Genomic DNA, 21,880 nt, shown 5'->3' with positions numbered 1-21,880 from the left:
TTACTTTGGAAGAACAGTGATGAGAAGTGAAATACTAAACCAGGAAAGAAAAATAGGTTCACCTAAATCTCTGAATCAGAAGAGATGCAAACCCTTTAACTTCAATTACCTATTGTAGCCATCAGATAGTATCACCTAGCATGCTGAAGGCTATTACCTAGCATGCTGAAGGTTTATTACCTAGCATGCTGAACTCTATTACACAAAGCTTCCTTGGTATAAAGGTTTGCTCTACTAAGAAAAAAACACAGTACAAGCCACTAATCTGCACTAATGGCAGGTCAATTATTAGTAAGTGTAAAGAAGTGGCATATACACGAATAACAGTAAAAATAAAGGGCAATGCAGAACAAAAATGTGAGTCATATGCTTTTAACAGAACAATTCTGCTTCCTAATTCTTCAGAACATGATAATAAATTTTATTTTTAATATAGCTCCTTCATTAGGAATACTAAGTCTGATGTTAAGTCTTCTATATGACATGTTCCCAGGACAAGAACTGTCTGTTTCTTATACAGACTCTAGCACAATGTCAGCACTTACCAACTGATGAGTAAGTAACAAAGGCTTAGTAATGTAATATTCACAATAGAATTCCGTAAGCAATCATGATAAATCGCTATTTAAGAGCCAGAAATTGAAGAAGTGTGCAGACCATCCAGTACATTTATCTTGAAAGCTAAACTGTCCCCTCTGCAACATAGTTTAATGCCTTAACAGACAAACTTCAAGTATTTAAAATTGTAACTGCCCACGGGAGTCTGTTTTTCCACTCTGGAGTTACACATTGCAAGGAATTTAGAATAACTATTAGACTGCTTCCCTTTTCATTTAATTTACAGCCTTACACAACCACTCCTATCCTGATGGATAAACTATTCTGTTGTCAAACTGGATGGAGGAAAGTAATTTTGTTTAGCAACTTTATCAGAACTGAACTGTCTCCACACACCATGTTAAACACAAATAATTAGCATTCCCTAACAAAAATAATTTCCTTGCAAACTGAATTTAGGCTACATTTTCAGATAATATGTTTTCCAGTGATAAAATAATGTTCATTGCTGTTCTCCAGACATCTTCTAACCTGCTTGTATCTTCCTGAAATAAAACAGTATCATTGGATTACTGTACCTAAGTTGTTTGCAGCAAAAGCACTTGGGAAAGACAGGACTGAAAATACATGAAATGAGGCCTCTGCACCAAAAGTGTTCCTCTCAGTTGTATCAAGAGTGCTTATACACGACAATACCACCATTTTATCAGCGCTCGTCTTTTCTGAGAGTTTTCCTGCAGGGTTTTTTGAATTGGTGAAAATTCATGTTATTATACCTCAGCTGTATGGCACTGAAGAACTGAAGAACTTCTCAATCACTAAAAGGAAAACCTGCCAGACTCTCTTCATTTTGTTTAATAAATTAACCTCAATACAAGCACACTGTTAAAAAGTAATACATTTCTTCAGCCAAAATAATGCAATTCACAAAAAGTGAACTGTGCTTACCTGTTGTATGCCCACAGCATAGGTTTTTAGAAAGAAATCTGAGAATTCAAAGTATTCTTTAGTTACATTTCCAGGACTTCCATATCTTTAAAAGGAAAAGGACACAGATATTTACACTGTGAGAAGTCTATAGTGTCAGGAAAACACAGTACTTTCTAAACCATAAAGGACCCTGAGTGGTCTTGCATCAGCAAAGGAAACCTTTACCACAGGTTTCTTCTAAAGCCACCCTTTCCCATAACACCTCACTTCCCTTTTCTTAAATTATCCTAAGGTACGATATTATACTCAAGTAAACACGGCCGACTTTTTGTCACAAGCTCTGTAACTTCCATGTTTATGGACTTCTTTTCAAATCTTCCCCTGCCTTTATATTTGAGAATATAAACACTTGTAGCCGGGTGTAGTAAAATAAATATATATTTAGACAGATTTACTTTTCCTGTGGGGCAAGTTTCTTGCCATCTTAAGAGAGTCAAATCATTTCACTAGGAGCTGAGACCACTGTGCCAGTGCAAGGCAGAGGACAGCAGCAGGAAAACCTCTTCAGTGACCATGAGCTGTTTAATTGATCAAATTTCTTCTCTACTTGCATGTCAACTAATGGTATAGACTTGTAACCCAAATTTGGTTTTAATCAGTTTGTTACCGTTCAAAGAGACGAGCTACAATATGCAATGCCCACTTCTTGCATTTCCACCACACCAGCTCTGGTCTATCATCTTCATCAATTTGCAAAGTCTCCTACAAACAAATACATGTATTTTAAATTAGTTACATCACTTGTTGAGAGCAATTACACTTTAAACATTCCTTGCTGAGAAAACTAATATAAAAACACAGCATGGACTAAAGCTTTGGTTCTATTAACAGTTACATAACACCCAGGAGCTTTCAATTATCTTAATTAGCCAATATAATGTGTACACACAATACCTGCACAACAGCTGTACTTTAATTTCAAAATTATGCGAATTTACAAAATGCAAATTCTCAGATATACTTTAATACTACATCACTTTGGCTCAAAAATCCAAGGAAAAGAATCTTAAACAGAAATCTTAAAAAAAGAACACTTAGAAAATCTTTACACGGACTGCTCCTCAAACGCCAACACACAGGTATCAGAGGTCTTTACAAAGCCAAAACTCACCAGTGGCACATTTCTATCGATGATGGTCCGGAAGATCTCCATCCACTGAGTCATAGTCTGGTTATTCACCAACTGGAGGGGCAATGCATACTGCAATAAGGGAAAAAACACAGGTATGCAATACTATTTTCCTCTGTAAAAGGCAGATTTTCTTGTAATAGTTACATTCTAAGGAAGAAGAGGTTTTAAGTAAAACTAAAACCAATTAGGTTACATATCAACACTAATAGCAACCTTCTTGGTACAATTTGGAGAGGAATTTCTGAGCAGACATAATTTGAGGAAAGTTCCTTGGTCTAAGACCTCTCTTTGTTTTTCTTCCTCACAACAGCCCAGGTAACTTTGAGGACCACAGCAGTATCTGTATTACAGGGTTTGGGCAAACCAATAGCATTTTAGCAAGCAAAATGTACTCCTTACTACTACCTAGCTACTATCCAGTAAATCTTACTTCTCTACAAAATCCAAAGAAAAGTGACGATATTCAGGCAAGTTATTGAAAAGAAAAATAGGATTTTGGTATCTTTTTAATCCTCCACCCATTTAATAACAAACTATTTTAGCTTTTTAACCCCCAGTAAGAATTTTCAGACTGCTCCTTATAAAGGATCTGGTTTGGTTTCCAATTCTCTGTAAGTACTCCTTCACCAAACTCATCCCAGTAAAAGCCAAACTCGTCTTTCTGAAGTGCATGTGCCTCAACACACAATATCTGCCAGATCTTCAGCAGACAATGATAAATGCCACCCAGTGAAGTGCAGCATTTGACAATTACACTACAATATCCATTACTGACACTTTCAGAGGCCTACCACACAGTCCAGATAACCACGCAGTTCATATCAGGCTATGTGCAACTTCATAAAAATAGGAACACTTCTCTAGTGAGCTTACAGATAGAATGTGCAGAAGCACCTACATTCATTAAAACTTTAATCTGGGAGATCGTGTGACCAGCTTCGAAGTAGAAAAATCTATAAATATCCTATTTCTGTAACACCTGCTTATTGTACATTACTTTTCCCATCCAAATGGGTATTCTTATTTAATCACACCCCTGAGTACTCTGAAAGGGGTCACTGTGCCCAGCAAAGTAAAAGTTTGGTTTTCCTCTACACAGATGCCCACCTGAACAAGAGCATAGAAGATTTTTAAGATTTGTTTCTGAAGCAGTACAGAGTAATGGGAGTTATCAGGCAGAAGCTGGATCATCTGCTGCTGAATCCGAGGCAAAAATATTTGCATGGCGGCTATGAGAGGATCTCGCTCCTCTGCCTTTTTGTATCTGGAAAGGAAACAAAAGTGTTGGTCCAGGATCTACACACTGGAGATTCTAATGCCTATTCCCCACCAACAATTTAATTTCGGTGCCCTAAAAAAACCAAAAAAAGAATATCCAGCACTCAATCAATCACTCTTCCCCTCCTCTAACCCCCATCTGAACCCTTTGTGCAAAATCACTAAAAACACGTATAAATAAAAAAAAGGAAAACAACAAATGTTACCTTATACAGTTACTGAGAGGAAGAACTACTGTTCTTTATTACTGAATTGTCACCTCACAGGAGCAGGGGACCTGAATTTCTCTGCTGCTCATACCAATGCCAAACCCAAGTTGTGTGCTGAACAAATGGGAGTGAACAGCCATTGAAAGGGAAAGACGATTCCTTGCTTTGGAAAAGATTCTCCTTCTCCATTTACATTTCTTTTGTGTGGTTTATATATATGTTTCTAACAATAGGTAATTAAAAAAAATGAGTGATAAGCCCTACTACACTGCTCCCATTTTAGGCTTTGTGGATTTAGACTATCAGGAAGATGCTACAGGTTAACAATACACAATAGCAGTATATGACAATGACAGCACTGTAGTCATGACATAAAAGCAGAAAATAATTTGCATTCATACATCTAGAATTTGGGGAATCTTCAAACAAAGGAAGTTATAAACCTAAGGGTTGTTTTTACAGCCAGATCAAAAGTACAAAGCCTCAAGAAAAAAATCTCAGTAAATTCATATAGATTACTGCTGGCAGCTCTGCTTTCAATTCACTAATGATGAATATTTTTCATTTATTTGCAGGAAAGGAAGCATATGATAATTATTCATTCCCATTTTCTATCTGAATTCCCTTGTAGAACTGCCAGTGCTCTTAAGAATGTCATTTTCAGCAATTAGCTCAGACTGGAAGTACCAATTCCTCATTTACTGATGGACACCAACTTACTCGTAAGTCTTCACCAGCTGATAGAGGCACAGGAGGCTCCCAAGCCAACTCCCACTGTTTGGAGACTGCAGGTAGTATCCTATCTTGTCTACTACAGCTGTCCAATGGCCAGGGAAGTCATGTTTAATGATAGCACGGAGGCACATTGTCAGCTGGGCTCTAGTGCAGGGGGGAAAAAGAAATATAAGCAAATAAGGTCATAGCATAGTGTTTAAGTTACAGGATAGATCCCAAATCTTAAGTTTATTGGCTACTGTACATATTATGTCATAAGTATCATACATATTTTGACAGCACTGAGAGTTTTGGGAAGCAGCAGAGGAAAAGCAAGAAATAAATCCCACAGGGTTTGACTTTAAGGAAAAAACTCATTTCAGAACATTTTAGCTACTTTTCTGCCTCCCTCCTCCCTCTCCACATGCATCAAGCAGTATTTTAAAAGAATTAATAAGAATTAATTGCTCATGAAACCAGCCAGCTTTGTGCTTTGAAAATGAATGTTTATACTTGCTTATCAAGCTGAAAGCAACCACAAAAACACAAATTTGTATGTTTTCATTAAAGAATAATGGCTTATGTTATGATCCGAGCCACAGGTTCCTCAAGAAATTACAGTTTTCCTGGGATCTTCTAGAACAGCACTTTCTCAACCTCCAAAGCATATGGTAGAGCCAATTAGGTAAAAAACCTCTTACCATTTCTCTCCTGACACACATTTTTAGATACCCCTCACAATGGTGAGGCAAGGCAGAACTGTTGATTGACTAAACTGAAGTGTGACTAAAAAAGTTGAGCAGCACTGAACTAGAACCTGTGGAGAACTACTTTTAGTTTTGCTAAGCAATGAAAAAAAAAAAAAAAGCCTGCAGAAAATATCAGTTCCCATCCTATCAGCCTCACCTTAATTAAAGGGGTGAACAATCACAGACTGTGGCATGTCTGTGACTCTTAACTATTCTTCCAGCAAAAGCAGAACTGCGATTTTCATTCTTTTAACACCTTAAAACCAAGAACCCTAATACATATTTAAATACTGGGATAAAGTAAAAAAAATTGATAAAGTAATTAAGAAAAGGGCTACTAGAAAACAATGAAACAAATCTTGGACAATATTTCCCTGAATGGTTAATTCTATATTGCAGACAGCCCTGTATATACTATCTGCCTTGAATCAGCCAAACAGACAGGCTGTCACTACAGCAAGTGTTACAAGACACTTTGAACAACACCCTTAGAGGATAAACCACATCACAGGGCTCTCTGCCAGGTTACTACTTTTCTGAAAAACAGGCACACATAAGTAAGTGTAAACAGATTATTATTACTTTTGCAAAGGAAGTACTTGTCTCATCTCCCAAAACATCGAGATTCTCATGCTAACAACATCCACACTGCTAGGTCTGAAAACCTGAGCAATAGAAACATCTCCATGCAATGTAAGGTACCTCACTAAGTCAGGAGAACGAATTATTCCTTCTACAATGTTATCCCGAATCTGCTGACGATCATTTTCATGAATGTTAAATGGAAAAACTGCTTCTCCAAGAGGTGGCTCACGGTCTGGCCAGTACTGTGTCACCATGTTCTTCAGGTAAATGGCAGCTAAGTACAGACAGTGGGAAAGAATAGTTTAATTCTACACATTGCCCAGTGCTCAACATGCAGAACAGCTAAAAGCAGAACAAAGAGTTCAAAAGGCGCCTAAATCCACCACCTGAATTCTTAACAATTATGGGCACTGAGCACAGCTGAGTCAGAAAATCATTCTTCTCATGATTTCACACAAGATCAGGCTCAAGCACCTGATCAGAACAGAACAGGATAGTATTTCCATCAGCATCTACTGAAGTACATTCTTTACTACAGCACTCTTCCATATGGACATAATATTCCATCATTCTAAACAAGCCAACAAAAATCTACTTATCTGTGTTTTCACTCATCCCTAAAACAGCTACTCAAGCTCAGTAAGTGAAGCTTTGGAAGGCTCATGTAAACAAATTGCTGCACACACAGATGGGACCCTCTGCTTGGGGAAATGCCCAGTATGAAACTGGCACGTGGCCTACCTTCTATTCGGACAGAAATGTTTGTTGTGAATTGCCTAAGCTTTATCTCACTATTAGGATTTCCCATAATCCCTTAGAATTGTTCCCTTCTGTCTCACATGAAAAAAACCCACGAAAAATAAAGTTAATCTTCAACAGAAAATAAAGCAGCATTTATGCATCAGTACTAAAATGCCTGAAGGCATTCTTCAGGAAACAAAGAAAATACGGTGTGAGGCATTATAGGAATGTTCCTAATAAACTCTTATGCCTGTACACTATTTTAGTTGATTACTAGCTAGGGTTTTAAAGTATATATAAGATATCCTTGGGTACAATTTTTTTTTTTTTTGTGATAACAAATTGCAAAGTATGAAAATACGTAGTTTGTTAAATATTTTATAGGCGCAAGAGGAAAAACAGCTTTGTCTATGACATGCCAGACTAGTCAGACAAGAAACGGGTCCTGAAAGACCAGCCCAAGACTTTAATCTACTTTGTCCATAGATCTTGTTGTTATACAAATTCTTGGCTTTTAAAAAATTCCCAGGGAAATCTGTTGCCTTACAAATATAACTTACACGTACTTTTCTATTTTACACCCCTATTCTGTAAAATAAATAAAATTACATTCTACATAATTGTGTTTTTTTCCTGAATGATACTGAAATGAGAGATTAATTTATAAAAAATGACTTTATGGAGTTTAGATTAAGCCTCAAACTTTACTACAGAATGGACTAACAACACCATTCAAAGTTGGATTATCTTTGAAAAAATAAAGGCCAGCATGACAAACAGAGTATGTCAGCACACCCCAAAGCACTCAGGGGATTAATGGGATCTGTACCAAAAAAACCCAACAGTGCTTCTATGGGAAATGCTGTTCCATAGGATAAAAACAAAGCTGTGAAGAAAACAGTATTAATTAATTTATGGGAAAACCTGAACAGTCTCTGTATCTGACAAAAATATTATACACAAGTAGTTAAAATGGATTATGAGAATTTAGAATCTGATCTTCCACAAATGCATACCCCTGAAGTTGACTGCACCACTATACCTGAACTCACACACACAGCTGGGCAATCCTTCCAGACATGCTCAGACTGTAACTGTGTAACTTATCAGTGATGTGACCTTCTTTCATATCTACTTATTTAGGTAGTCCCCAAGATACTGATTAAAATGTATGTGGCTACCCTTGATCTAGGGATTAAGGAGTTATTTCCATTTTTCAGAAATTTTCATTTTTCCAGGGAAAAGAGATTCAAATAGAGAAACATGTATTCAAATGTGATACACTTTTTAATATTTAAATTCACACTTGCCTTAGCATCATTACTTCTTCACCATCAGGAGACATAATACCTAAGGGTGCTCACTTTTGAGTGGAAATCATGCTTTTTTCATATCAGTATCACAGCAATCCAGTAGGGATCACTATACACACAGGGAAAGTCAAAGTAGGACTCTATCCTATACCCATGGTCTTACCTGACCCTCGTGAAGGAAAGACACAGCTAAGATAGATCCTTTTCATTTCCTTCTTCAGAACAAACCTGAACTGACTTACACTGCAACAGCTCAAGAGTCTGTTCAAACAACAGACTGACTTTCTACTGAAAGAAAATGGAACGAGGAATTTCTCACCTGCTTGACGCACTGGAAATTCAACTTGATCGGATACTATGATTTGCAGCAGACTTGGAGCAAAGTTGATGATCTTATAGGACTGAAAGACATAGACAGCACAGTAAGTCACTATGTTTAAAGAAGACTGTATCAGCTAATGCTGAATGGGAAATACAGACTAAGGACTTTGCACTCTCCTCATGATGTATGAAAGGTTTTAGCACTTGGATTTACCCAGATCTGCAGAAATCGAAACGATTACTTATAAAAGCCAAGCACGTAACAGCACATGGGCAGAATAAGTAATGTGAAAAGGTTCTCAATTGGAGATCAGTGATTATGAATATTTAAATAATTCTAAGAATACATAGTGAAAAGCACTAGATATCTGTCTTTGAATTATTCATCTTAGCCCCATAAGTCAAATGGATATTGACATGCTTCATCAATACACGCCATTTATTTGCAAAATAGTTGTGGTAGAACAGCAATAGCAAAGAGATTTTTAAAAGCAATTTAAAATTGTTTTCAAGTGTAAACAGCATCTGCATTAGCCATATGCAACTATCTTTTAGCAAACTAGATGTATAGTGCATCTGAATAAAAACTGGGGAAACAGTAGGATAAACATTTTCAATTAAAATCAAGTGTAGGCAAATAACACTTAAAACCCACAGCCTTCATGGAACTTTCAAACACTGCATCAGCCATGCAGCTGAAGAATTTCAAAGAGAAAACAATGCTCAGTGAACTTCTGAGCAAAGCACACCAGATTTAAAAGATGTGACAATCTGATAGCATTATCCTGCTGCCATCCACCAGGGCTCCTCCAGCGAGGAATCGCTGACTCAGCGTGGTGCAGTCACTACTAAGCCTTGGCAGATCAGTACTGGCAGGTCAGATCTTTCATCCCTTGGATCCACGTTCTTTATGTTCAAAGAGAGAGGTTTCTTGGGGTTAGATGGCAGCAGGTTTCTGTATTTCACCTTTTATAGTATTTCTTCCCACTAGATTATGCCTGGCAGTTCTGTGGTTGTTTCCAGACTTGTGCTTTAAGCACAGGTATAGAATGTCCTCCCATAAACTCTGCCTCATTTGAAAGCTGTGAAATAAGAGATACTTTCTGCCCTTCATGTCCCCAGTTCCTTGATCTAACATTTTCATAACAAGGTAAAATTACATCGCTTTCATGATGCCTAAGTGTCCCAGCTGCATCGCGACACTATCCTTCGATAATTTTACCAAATCACTTAACTTTCTGGCCCTCATTTTATTCACTATAATGATAGTGTAATTCTAACCTACTCTGTGCTCAGAGACTCATTCAACGTTTATAGAGTAATCTGAGATAAAAGCAGTAGTGGCAAATCAAAAGCACACCCTCCTGCAATTTCCTTCTCTATAAACTTTAATTATCCCTAAGAAATGCTCCAAATAAAGTAGAAGCTGTAACATCCAGCACAGGAAGTCCATTTATCTAGAGACATGCTGAACTGGTTGAACCATACTGGATTCCAAAGAGTACCTTTTAATCCAGTATCCTGGAGGGCAAATCTTGCCCTTCAGTCACTACTGGACAACATTGGTGGATTCTGACAGGGCCACAGTCGACTGCGGCACCCTCCAGCACTCAACACCCAAGTTACAGGGAGATAACCAAGAGAAATCCCAGCAGCACGGAAAACCAAAACCACGCATGAACTCTAACCACCCTTTCTGTTCTCAACAGTGCCTGTATACTGCTCTCAGACCCAATCTACAAAGCTTTTACTACTATAAACACACTGATTAAAAATGCAGCTTTGGGGGGTTGTTTTGGTGGTGGTGGTTTCCTGCTGCAATCCTACCAGTACCACATTTAGAGTGGACACAGTGCTAACAGTATTATTTCCCTTTCCCTGTCCAAACAGTTTTTACTGGATCTACATTAAAATCACTGCTACTTCAGGAAGCTTTATGGGTACCACTTGTGCTGGTGTACAACTGCTTTCCCTGAAGTTTTGCCAGGATCTGCACAAATATGGTTGTTTGCCTCCGTGCCAGATCCACTCAGCAAGCACTCAGAGTGACAAAAGCCCCGTTACACAGACGGAAGGCACAGTGTCCCCGAGGGGGTCCCATAGCCACCGGCACAGCGCTACGTGCGTGTCCTTACACTTCACACACCACCACTCCTAGGGAGATCGCCAGGCCCATTAAATCCTTCTGTTCCCTATTATTGTCACGCCCATCATTCACATTTTTACATAGCTCTGTTTACTACTCGTTATCAGAAACAAGAACACTGTAGAGATGAACAGAGACTGTGAGCCCACGTTAGAAACAAGACACCCGATTCTGTTGTATTTGTGAAGCTCAAATTACATCCTGCTCACTTGTGCAGCAACAAACCCGGGTCAGGAAAACTACATGCTGTCTGCAGTTTTTAGAACAGAGGACTTTTTAAAAAGCTGCATGCAGCAACATTTTTCCTGTACCAGCACATTCTCGTTTGTTTAGTTATCATGCTAATTGTGATGTTGGGATGTGTCCTTTCCCTGTGCTGTTCCGGACATCAGCAAACAAAGCTGAACCTATCGTACAAGCAGGTGCGGAGCAATTGTCAGGTGCATACTGTGACATGGAAATGGACATGGAAGAGACCTTGGAGCTGGATGAGTTCAACAAGACAGTTCTTTTAATCACTGCAGCTGCACCTTAACAAAAGGAGAGCAGGAATATTGTCAGTGCCACGGAAGGAACACAAAACTATCTGCTGATTTTGAAGAGCCGTGCCCAGGAGCCGCAGGGAGGCACCAGATGGCTGAATAGACCTTCAGCACAACTCCCACAACACAGCACGGTGCTTTGTGCACTTGGTGAATAATAACACTGCCTTGAACTCACATTGTTGGGATCTGGTAAAACTTTCTGTGAAAGTGCTGATCCATTGGGGCATGTGTTTATTTTGAAGGAGAAAGTGAAAGTTTTTGAAAAACAAACTTTCACTGAGTACTTACAAAGAGCAATTATTTTAAAGCTGTCTAAAACAGAGACTGTTCTTGCATGAATCACAGATCAGAGCATTTATGCTAAAAAAGAATCTCATTTAATTTCCACTGGGATTAAGAGGATGGTATACAGAAGTGTGCAAGGCTAGCAGCTATACTGGGAGAGGCACGCAGCATTGGGAAGACATACTTGGGTAAATTTACAGCAATGGAGAAGAGATGCAGGTCTATGACCCATGCATGTTGCTCCATCCGTGTCCACTGTCTTGGGATCTACACACTGCAGCTGCACAGCTTTTTGCACTCTGTTCCTTCAACTTTGGCCTGATGTATCCTTCCCTGCCTCAGCAACACAGCTCCAGGCTTCAAAGATCAGAGAACACATCTTTTTTTGCCTATTTTCCATTTGATTAGGTACAGAACATACGACAGCCAAGTGAGCTTCAGATGGGCCACTGAAAAACATCAAGATGAAGACCATCACTTGTAAAGAACTAGAATACAAGGAGAAGTAAGTAGGAAAAATATATTAAAATCTTCCCAAATGGATCCTACTGAAGCAAATACTTTTCACATCTAATGTTCAGATTTGGCTCCCAGGTTATCACACATTATACACTACTAAACCCATTTCATGAAGCATTATTCTTGCGTCTTGCTTGCTGTCGCATTTAAAGCCCACAACGAGCAACTGCTCCAGAACCACAATTGCCAATAACTTTCCCTCTGTACTGATGGCAACCACAATGCCCAAGTGCAGAATGCCACTGAAAGGTGCTTCTTCCCCCGCAAAACAACAGGACACTCTAGGACAATGGATATGGGAAATCTGGAAGGCCTACTTCAGGTTCTGCAAGCCAAGATTATCCTTCTCCACCACGAGTAAACATCACTTTTTATTACCTCTGAATGCAAGTATGGCACATAAGAATTGCTGAAAAAACAAGGCACTGCATCTTCGTTTCCAAAAACAAACACACCGAAGAAATTTGTACCTTGAATTCATGAGCAAGTAACTTTTTAAAAATATAATTTTAAGGCTTAAATACATTTGATCCAAATGCTCAGCAACCTGGTTTACCAAGTCTTACTTTATTTTCTGTGTACTGAAAATGTATACTTAGAAATTCCATTGGCACACTTAGTATTTCTGCAGTCATTAATAGCATTTTCACTCTTGTTTTTTTACACTGTCAGTCCAGACAGTTGTTAAAATAAACTAGAACTTCAAGAGACGCTTTTTTCTTTCCCTGCCTATATGCAAAGGTACTATGTGGGGAGGTGAAAACACACAGTGTTTTCACATAGAGTGAAAATAAGCTTGTGCAAGAACCCACCTGAATTTCTTTCCTCTGTGGGTTCTGCAGCCAAATTCATCCAGTATCAAAGAAACTTCACTTTCCACAGAACTTTTATTCATCCAAGTCAACTTCCTCATCAAATTGGTCTTTAATACCTGAGATTTCTCCCTCTAGGTATCGTGAGGTGCTCATTTGGCACTTACAGAGTGGCCTTAAGATCCCTGGCTACTATGGCAGCCAGCTCAACGAAGATGCGGAAAGATATGGAAGGAAGCCAAACTTTATTCTGGACTCTTCTGCTTTTGGGTAATCTTTTCACACTTCTTTCAGCACTGCTACTCAGTTTCTGTCAAAGCCAAATTATGTAACTCCTACTCAATATTTAAAAAAACCCAACTGTATTTCTGCAATTGAGTTCTTCTTTTCTCTTTTGCTACAGGCCAAAGGAATGTGTTACAGCACATTGAGCCACTGAAGATTAATGCACAAAAACTGTACGGAAATCCTATCTGAACTGGAATTAGAATGACACTCTATGTTCAGTAATCAGATAGTATATTTCACAGCACTCCAAGAACTGGCACATGAAAGCAGTATATAGCCATAGCATAAATAAATAAATGAACCCAGCAAAAGTCCTTGAAGTCCATGAGACAGATGTAACAGAAGTAATAGCCTGGAACAGATACTGACAAACGATGCACTGAAACTGAGTATATTTCTTGGTAGGATAACTAACTGTTCTACTGAGTACAGTGTGAGTGATAAATATCTTCAAGTGCACGCTAATTATGTGACAGAGCTGAACTAAAAAAAGGCAGGGCAGGAGGGCAAAAGAGAAAGAGGGGGACGGAAAGATGTGTACACTTAGAAACCCAAGAGGCTAAAAGGGAAATGACAGCAATTACAGGACACAGACACTGACCTGGCAGGAAATTACTGCTCCAGCTTAGCAAGAATCAGATTTCAAATAAATCCCAGACTTACAGTTGTGTTCAGATCACAGAGAGAAGTGAAGTTTGTTGATGATTTGAAAGTAGCAGCAACCAAGGAGAAAGACCAGAAAAATCCTACTAAGAACTGAATGATCTTTAGAACGCCACCAACAAAAATGGAGTGGGGTAAGAGGCCAAAGTACATGGTCAGGTACTCAAAGATAATAGAATTTCTCCTAAAAACATGAGGTTTCTGAGGGAAGAACAAGCATAGTATAAAAGACTAAAAGGACTTTGGTATATTGAGAGATAAGAACCATGTAGATGTTGGACACAAAGAAGATAATTGAAGATTTAGTATTTAATGAGGTATTAGTGGCATGGAGCACGAGACTTTCTGGAACACTGCAAACACAAATGACCAGATTGAACAAGAAAGATTAATTCAATGGGAAACCAGTGCAGAGAAGAGCTGTGCTCCTATTATTAGATTTCATAAATTCAGTTTTATGATATGGCAAAGGAAATATAGCCTGCTGAGGCTAGAAAAACAGGCCTCTAGGGGATCAGCCTTTGACAAATCTGTTCAGAGAGGGTACCAAAAAACCTGTTCTAGTTAAGAAGTAAGATTGGCACAAATGGATATAAATGGACCATAAACTAATTTTGACTGAAAACCAACACTTGTTTCTAGCTGCAAGAGGAAGAAGATTCACAAGCAGCCTTCCAATAGATATAAAAAGGGGAAAAAAAAAAAAAAGGAATTCAGATTCCATTTCTGAATGCAGTTAGGTGATAATCCAGAAAGCAGACAGCAAATTCATTGATTTGGGTGTATCTTCACACAGCTGCAGGAACATACAGAGGAAAAAGAAGCATTTTCAAACACGCTGGCTCTTCTTACAGGTAGAAAAACTTTCATTCACGTAAACTCTACTCCCCACTCTCTACACTGTAAGCAAACTATGGCGTCAGGACTATCATGACACTGCTCTAAAGGACTCTCTGTACTGGTATAGCACTGAGGTGCCTACAAAGAGGCACTGTCTTGGTGCACTAGTAGGATTTGCAGTGTCTGGGAAGCTCACGGCAATACCTGGATACCAAGCTGAATGCCAGTGCACACTGCAGATGAGCTAACACAGCCAAGTTTTACCTCAGCACCCCTGAGCCTGTCTCAAGAGCAGCATCCCTGTAACTATGACACAGAATAAAGGTGACCCTCGTTCTGTTTGGCCATGGGCTACATCACCACTTTGGGTACTTATTGCCAGAGAGTTTTCCGTTTGCTTGGTGGATTGGTTCCTTTGCTAGAACAAGATAAATGCTAGAACAGCACCTGGATTTCAGCACTTGCAGGAACACAGGGACACGTCAACACTACCATCAGATACCTGGGAGAGGAGTCTGACATGTTGCTTTGAAGCCTTGCTTCAAAAGCACCTAAAAGCTTCAAGATGTCAAAGTCCCACGTTAAGCAACATCGCTCAGGAGCACTTTTGTTCCTCTTATCCAAAGAGTCATGTCAAACCCAGCACTGCATCAGCACATTATGTCAGTCAGATACATCATGCTTCACCTAGTAACAGGAAGCCTACACAAAAATAGCTATGTCTTGATTTCAGGATTCAGTCTTCATAATAGTTACAAAAAAGAAGACATGTGAAGTATTTTAAAAGAAAAATCTGCATCTCAACCTGTTCTCAATAAGTCTACTTGCACTCTTGAATCTAAAACCTGTGTCTTTCATGAGAATTGCACTATCCATCGCTTAAACTTAGAACTTTTTACAGCTCTCAATCTTAAAATGCTTTCAAGACTTTTCCTGACCTTCACAGTACTTACTGGTGATGACTGCATTAGGAGCAGGACCTAGGAGCCCAGAAGCTGCCTCTTTGCTCTGAACAGAACACTGTAGTAGCAGTACTCTGTATTGTTGTTTTGACCCCTGTGCAACAGGCTGCTGACAAATATTTCTCATTTCCCTCTCAGCCCTTAACAGTAGGGACAAAACCAGATACTGATGGATTTTTAAAGTAACTATGCCAAAAAGGGAAAAAAAGCCTTGCATCCTTATCTAAATATTCACAAGAGCATTCTCGATGTCCAGCACTTAATCCACTGATTTACTAAAGGAACTTACCAACTGCTAAAGCAAGGATTAGCTATATCTAATTCAGAAGGAGTTTTAAGTTGCCTAAATATAAAACTAAGCTGGAGGAGCAATCCTGAAGTACCATAATTCCTGACAGCCAATTCTTATTTTTTTCTTATTAGTCCGTTTTGCTAACACACCGACACAACCAAAAAATCCCGAGTCCTCAAAGAGAATTGATCAAATATTCTATCAAAGCATGGAAAGCAAAGCTTTACTAGTGCTGTGCAAAAGAACTTTCTCTTTTCTCGAACGTTCAAAGCCTGGGGTCACCGTTTCATTCAGTGCATTCTGCCGGTACTTTAGGAAAAGGTTTTTCCCCCAGTGGGTGACTGGACACTGGAACAGGCTCCCCGGGGAAGGAGTCACAGCACCAGCCTGACAGAGTTCAAGAAGTGTTTGGACAACGCTCTCAGACACACGGTGGGATTCTTGAGGATGGTGCTGGGCAGGGCCAGGAGTTGGACTCGATGATCCTGATGGGTCCCTTCCAACTCCACATTCTGTAATTCTGTGATTAACTGTAGGATGCCATGACATATACTGTCCATGGAATCTAAGGCGCCTTCCTCCAACTTTCACTTGCCGCGCTCCGGATGGGACAGAGCGCGCCCCGGAGTGTCACTGCCGCCTGCCCCCTGCGAGCGCCAGGGCGCGACCCGCGCAGCGCCACATCAATGTCATCCCTTCCCACACCGAGCAGCAGCGCCCCGGCCACGCCGAGGGCCGGGCTGCCGCACTCCGGAGCGCCTACCCGGGGGTCACAGCACGGCGCTCACCGCCGAGCGAGGGCAGCGACCCGCCCGTGCCCCGGCCCCGGCCCCGGCCCCCGCCGCGGGCGGGCGGTCCCGGCGCGGAGCAGGGAGCGCCCCCTCCCCTGCCGGCGGGGCCGGACGCCCCCGTGCCGCGCGTGGGGCGGGCCGCCCGCGGGTCCCCCCTCACCTGGTTGAGCTCGTTCTCGGCGGCGACGCGCAGCTTGGGGTCTATGGTGCCCTTCAGCGCCTGGATGATCCTGTTGGGATCCATCTTGGCCTTCTCCCTCCGGTAGGCAGCGCTTTCCCGGGGCGGCAGGACGCGGAGGAGCCACCGCTAGCGCCGCCGCCCCCCCGTGCCACAAGCGCGGGCCCGCGTCCCCCACCCCCCCCGGTCCCTCTCCACAGCCATTCACCGGTTTGCGACAGCTGGATATCGGGAAACGGGCGCTGCTTTACGGCCGCGGCGCCGCCTTCTGGCTTCGGGAAGGGGTAGGCGCGAGGTGGCCGCCATCTTGTTGTACGGATAGGAGTCCGCCGGGAGGGCTCGCAGCAGGTGCGGTTTGCAGGCCGCGGTACCACAGGGGCGGCCATGTTCCCGTACGGAGCGCTGGGCGTGGCTCCCGCCGCGCCCTGCATGGATTGTTTTTAAATTAGGATTTTAAAATCCCATTTTTATTTCTTAATGGTTTGCTCTATTTTTCTACGTACATTTTAGGCTTCCACGCCAGGCTTGGGTGTTCCGTATTTGTTACCCCGCGAGTCATTCGCACAAGAACACGGGGGCTGGATGAGGTGGCGAGGTCAGGTCCATGGAGGGGAACTGACATTGGTCACAGTTATCCAGGTGCCTCCGGGATGTGCCCTGCACAAGAGTGACTGACAACATACAGGAAGACAGAAATTTGCTGCAAGGAGCTTACTAAAATGCACAGTTGGGTCACACGTCGTAATTCCTACTCTGCATCTGAGCAGGTCTCTGGATGATACTTGTCTTCATCACTATGTAGATTAGTAGAACCTGAAGAGGGTTTGCTTATCTTAATGCTGATTGTGTGTGAAAGGGCGTGGGAGAGGCTTACCCCTCATCTTATCAGGAATATACAAACACCACCTCTAACACTTCAAAACTCAAAACACTTGCCCCACCCTGATTCGCCACCTCTCGTCCATTATTTCCCCTCTTAAATCCTAGAACATGCAAGTGAACCAAAGATTTAAGCATCCGTGCAGCTGTAAGAAAGATGTCTGTCAAAGGTGTAATTCTCAGTAAACAGACCAGAAAAACCTCACGACTAACACGGTTTTGGTGAGCCAAATCCTTTGGTTACTTCTGCGGGTGATGTTTTACATAACATTTACAAACCAAAGACGTGATTAAGTGGTAGGAAGAACAGAAAGACTATTTGCTGCACTAAGGAGGAGTCAAACACAAGGGCAATTACAAGATCATCCCATTATATAGGTGCCTTAAGAATACAGTTGGACAATATGTCATTTGTTCATTGTAATTACAGTATAAACCAGAACGTTAAAGCACCTGGCACTAATGATTTAATAATAATTTGAAAATGTCCCTTAGTAACTTTGCCTCTAATTAAAAAGGAATCTAGCTGTCACAACAAATTGCACCTACCTGGCACTTGGAGATCGTGCGCTCTCTTGTGGTTTTCATCACCTTTTGAAGTGTTGCAGAACACCTGATCATTATCTTTCCTTTCTCCTGTAATGCAGCTCTACGGCATCTAGCAAGAAATTGTAGACACTTTCATTGACCTTTCCATTTCTTCTTAAAAGCAGATGAGAGTATGCTCAGTAACCATAAAATAAAAACCAAAACAGTGTTAGAGTAAAAAGTGTATATTATTAACTATGGTAATTCTTTGTTGCTTTCCGATTTTGATTAAGGTAATAAATTGTCCAGGGGAAACTGCCCATTTAAAAAATCTTGGATTCCATATCATAGTAAATCCAAATTGCTTTAAAGGATTTGTAGTGGTGTATCTCTACTCCCTTTTCCCAAATTCCATGTTATGGACAGTTTAAGAGCAGTTCTGTTTCATTCCATTTCTGTTAAGTTCACCTACCATGGATGAATACAAAGTTATTAAATTTATTCATTGAAGAACTTTTGTAGAGCTAATGATGTAAAACATATCAATAAAGAACAAAATATACCTAAAGGGTATTATAACATTTTTCTAAAATGTTTCTCAGAATTTTTTTGCACTTACAATGGTACTTTTAGTGTTGCAAGCATCGTAGTTTACCTGTGTGCTGGGTTTGCTGGATGCCTGACACTTCTTTCTGGACAACATGAACCTTCATAGATACCAGTGACTATGTTACTCTAAAAATAATTAATTGAAATATTTTTATGTGATTTCAAAAACTTCAGGATGAAAGTAACTACTTATAAGCAAGAACTAATAGGCCTTTTTGTTAGAGCAAAGATTCTGTTAATATTTGGGGTTTCATCTACTTAGAATGAATGGTTGGGTTTGGTTTCTTAAATCTGTTCTGCTACTCTGCAAATTAAGAATCTGAGGTAAAATTCAGAGATTTTTCTTGTTGGCTCTCTAACTGCTGGTGGCAGAAGATCCAATGTGAAGGGACTAGTGAGATATTAAGAAACTAAAAGAAATGAAATCAAAGTTGCACCAGCATGCAAGTAAGGAAAAATAAAAGAATGACAGTACCAGGGAGATAAGGAAATAATACAAAGCAAAGATGTGAGGTTTTTTTAAAGCTTCAAAGCTTTCCAGGTGTGCTATAACAGTTTTGTAAAGTATTTAGAACAAACAATCTTATTTTAAAACTCAGCTGTGAAACCAAGGATTTTCAAAGTAACCAGTTTGACCTGAACAAAAATTAAACAGGTTCTTTACAAAGTTGCCATCAAGACAACTCTATTAAGTTCAAGAACTTCGGGAGGTGTAGAAAAACTTGAAAAGCCTCACATGTTGCAGGTTACTTGGAATAAGTCCTTTGACTTTTGGTGGCTTTGAAATGCAGTCTGGTGGGGTCTCAGCTGCCTGTAACACACTGCTGGCAGAGAACAACCCCTCTCTCATCCTGCCAACCACGTCCCTTTAGGACAGCACCTGGTTGTAAGTTGTTAATAAGAGGCACTCCTGAAAAAGCATAAGAAAGCAAGCGGCGCTCCTCTGTGTGATGTGCTACAGGCTAACAGCAAACCACTGCTTTCAATGTAGTGCCTATTTCATTGTAGTAAACTAATGACAAAGTGATTGGATCTGTACTTAGCATAAAGCCTTCATTCTGTACCAACCACATCTCAAACCTTACTCTAGGGCCCAAAAACTGTATGAACTAATACTTTCCATAATACTTTCCAGCCAGATTAGTACTTCACAATATTATTTTTTCAAGTACAACGCTTCCAGGAAACATTCAATCCACAAATACTAATGTGTAAGTTTTTTAAATTCTTAATAGAATTGTTTATAGTTGGGAGAAAATTAAGTTGATCAGAGACTTGTGAACAAGTGTGTAACTAGGATTAATTCATTTTTACCTGGTTATGATATTGCATCTCTCCAATTATAATACACAACAGACTTTTCATATCCTTCACAAGACATGTATAGGTTTAATAAAGAACTAGCAAGGATGATCTGCAGCAGATAAATGTATTCCAGTCCTCCAGACACAAGCTCTTCATCAGAGCTAAAATTCTGAAGCCGTCCCCCCCACTGACTGTTTTGTTGGAGCAGCTGTAGATAACAAAGCAGTTAGGGAGGAAAAGGTGTCTAAACTGAACCAGCAGGACAGAGCAGTGACATTCTCTGCACCACCACTGCAGCCTGCAGGATGGAGGTTTCCTCAGCCACAGGAAGTCAGCCATGGCAGTGCTGGGAGATTATTCATTGTCTCCCCTCACTTCTATGACCTGGAAAAAACCCACAAAAGTCACAAGTCCATTAGAATTTTGAAAACTTTAAGAAACCCTTTGTCAGAGTTGAACCCCTCTGAGCTGGCAGCTCAGCCCTACACAGCCACTCACTCACTCCTTCCAACGGGACAGGGAAAAGAGTTGGAAAGACAAAAGTGAGAAAACCCACGGGTTCAGATAAAGGTAGTTTAACAGGTAAAGCAGAAACTCAAGCAAAGCCAAGCAAAGAATTCATTCACCACTTCCTATGGGCAGGCAGGTGCTCAGCCGTTTCCAGGAAAGCAGGGCTCCATCACATGTAACGGTGACTTAAGATCTCAGACACCATAACTCAAATGGTTATTTTATATATAGTACTTCTTCTCCCAGCTTGGATTGCTAAGCACAATGTCATCTGGTCTGGGGTATCCCTCGGGTTGGTTGGGATCAGCTGTCCTGGCTTTAACCCTTCCCAAATCCTTGTGCTCCCCCAGCCCACTCACTGGTGGGGCAGAGTGAGAGACCGAAAAGGCCTTGACTCTGTGCAAGGCCTGCTCAGCAATAACCAAAACATCCCTGAGTTATCAACACTGTTTATACAGTTTTATACAACCCCATACCAGTTACTCTGACTAGAATTAACTCTCTCCCAGCCAAACCATTACACCCCCCCATTTCAGGGTCCTTCTAGTATTTCGCTGGTGTCAAGAGAAGGAAACACAGAAATTTACTCACTCTAAATGCAAACATAGTGTTTCTTACCCTTAAAGTTTGTCTTCAGCAGGCTGCACGAGCGAAGTAAATCAGAGAGAATTTAGGTGGTATCCAATGTGCACAGCAGACAGCAACAGGAAATGTAGCAGAACTATGACACCCCTTTCTATGTTTTGATTAGACCTGATTATATTCCTCATATAGTTAAGGCATTTTTCCTAATGCAACAATCCAATCAACTTCATTTAACAATTACTGAGAAAAAAAGGAGTGTAAAGACAACTTACACTGTCAGACAGTATTTACATGAAAACTACACAGTGAAGTATTTCCAGGTTGTGAAACTCACCTGTTAAATGCTTTGCCCAGAAGCAGAATAAAAAACTAGGTCATTAGTCTGGACACACTGACTAGACTAAAACTGTGTCAGTAGAAAATGCACTGAAATATTCTGAAGTACTTTGGGAAGCTTTCAAAAACCATTATTAATCTAAAAGCATAATGAGATATCCCTACCTTAGTGTTTATCATCATGGAAAAATCATATGGCATAACATTTTTAGGTATT

The 21,880-nt window shown here is 40.4% G+C and overlaps 1 protein-coding gene and 1 long non-coding RNA gene across 4 annotated transcripts in view; one reads left to right on the top strand and one right to left on the bottom strand.

Annotated features, from left to right (window-relative positions):
* Positions 1 to 17,100, bottom strand: part of IPO8 (importin 8) — a 46,333-nt gene extending 29,233 nt beyond the window's left edge. For 2 of the 3 annotated variants that reach the window (XM_032105948.1, XM_032105947.1), the window contains exons 1-8: positions 16,894 to 17,099; positions 8,589 to 8,670; positions 6,333 to 6,489; positions 4,888 to 5,046; positions 3,788 to 3,944; positions 2,660 to 2,749; positions 2,156 to 2,250; positions 1,507 to 1,591 (exon numbers count right to left, since the gene is read on the bottom strand). In XM_032105948.1, the coding sequence (XP_031961839.1) occupies positions 1,507 to 1,591; positions 2,156 to 2,250; positions 2,660 to 2,749; positions 3,788 to 3,944; positions 4,888 to 5,046; positions 6,333 to 6,489; positions 8,589 to 8,670; positions 16,894 to 16,977 (909 nt within the window). In that variant the 5' untranslated portion in view covers positions 16,978 to 17,099. Of the gene's footprint in view, positions 1 to 1,506; positions 1,592 to 2,155; positions 2,251 to 2,659; positions 2,750 to 3,787; positions 3,945 to 4,887; positions 5,047 to 6,332; positions 6,490 to 8,588; positions 8,671 to 16,893 lie in introns of all 3 variants that reach the window. The other variant, XM_032105949.1, reaches the window with a different exon arrangement.
* LOC116442684 lies at positions 16,909 to 18,268 on the top strand. Its single transcript, XR_004239621.1, has 2 exons — positions 16,909 to 16,995; positions 17,422 to 18,268. It is a non-coding gene; the product is annotated as an uncharacterized LOC116442684 (long non-coding RNA).
* Positions 18,269 to 21,880: the final 3,612 nt, after the last annotated feature.

The sequence above is a fragment of the Corvus moneduloides genome, chromosome 4 (assembly GCF_009650955.1).
Source record: "Corvus moneduloides isolate bCorMon1 chromosome 4, bCorMon1.pri, whole genome shotgun sequence".
Lineage (NCBI taxonomy): Eukaryota > Metazoa > Chordata > Aves > Passeriformes > Corvidae > Corvus > Corvus moneduloides.
This window is presented reverse-complemented; position numbering and strand designations above follow the sequence as displayed.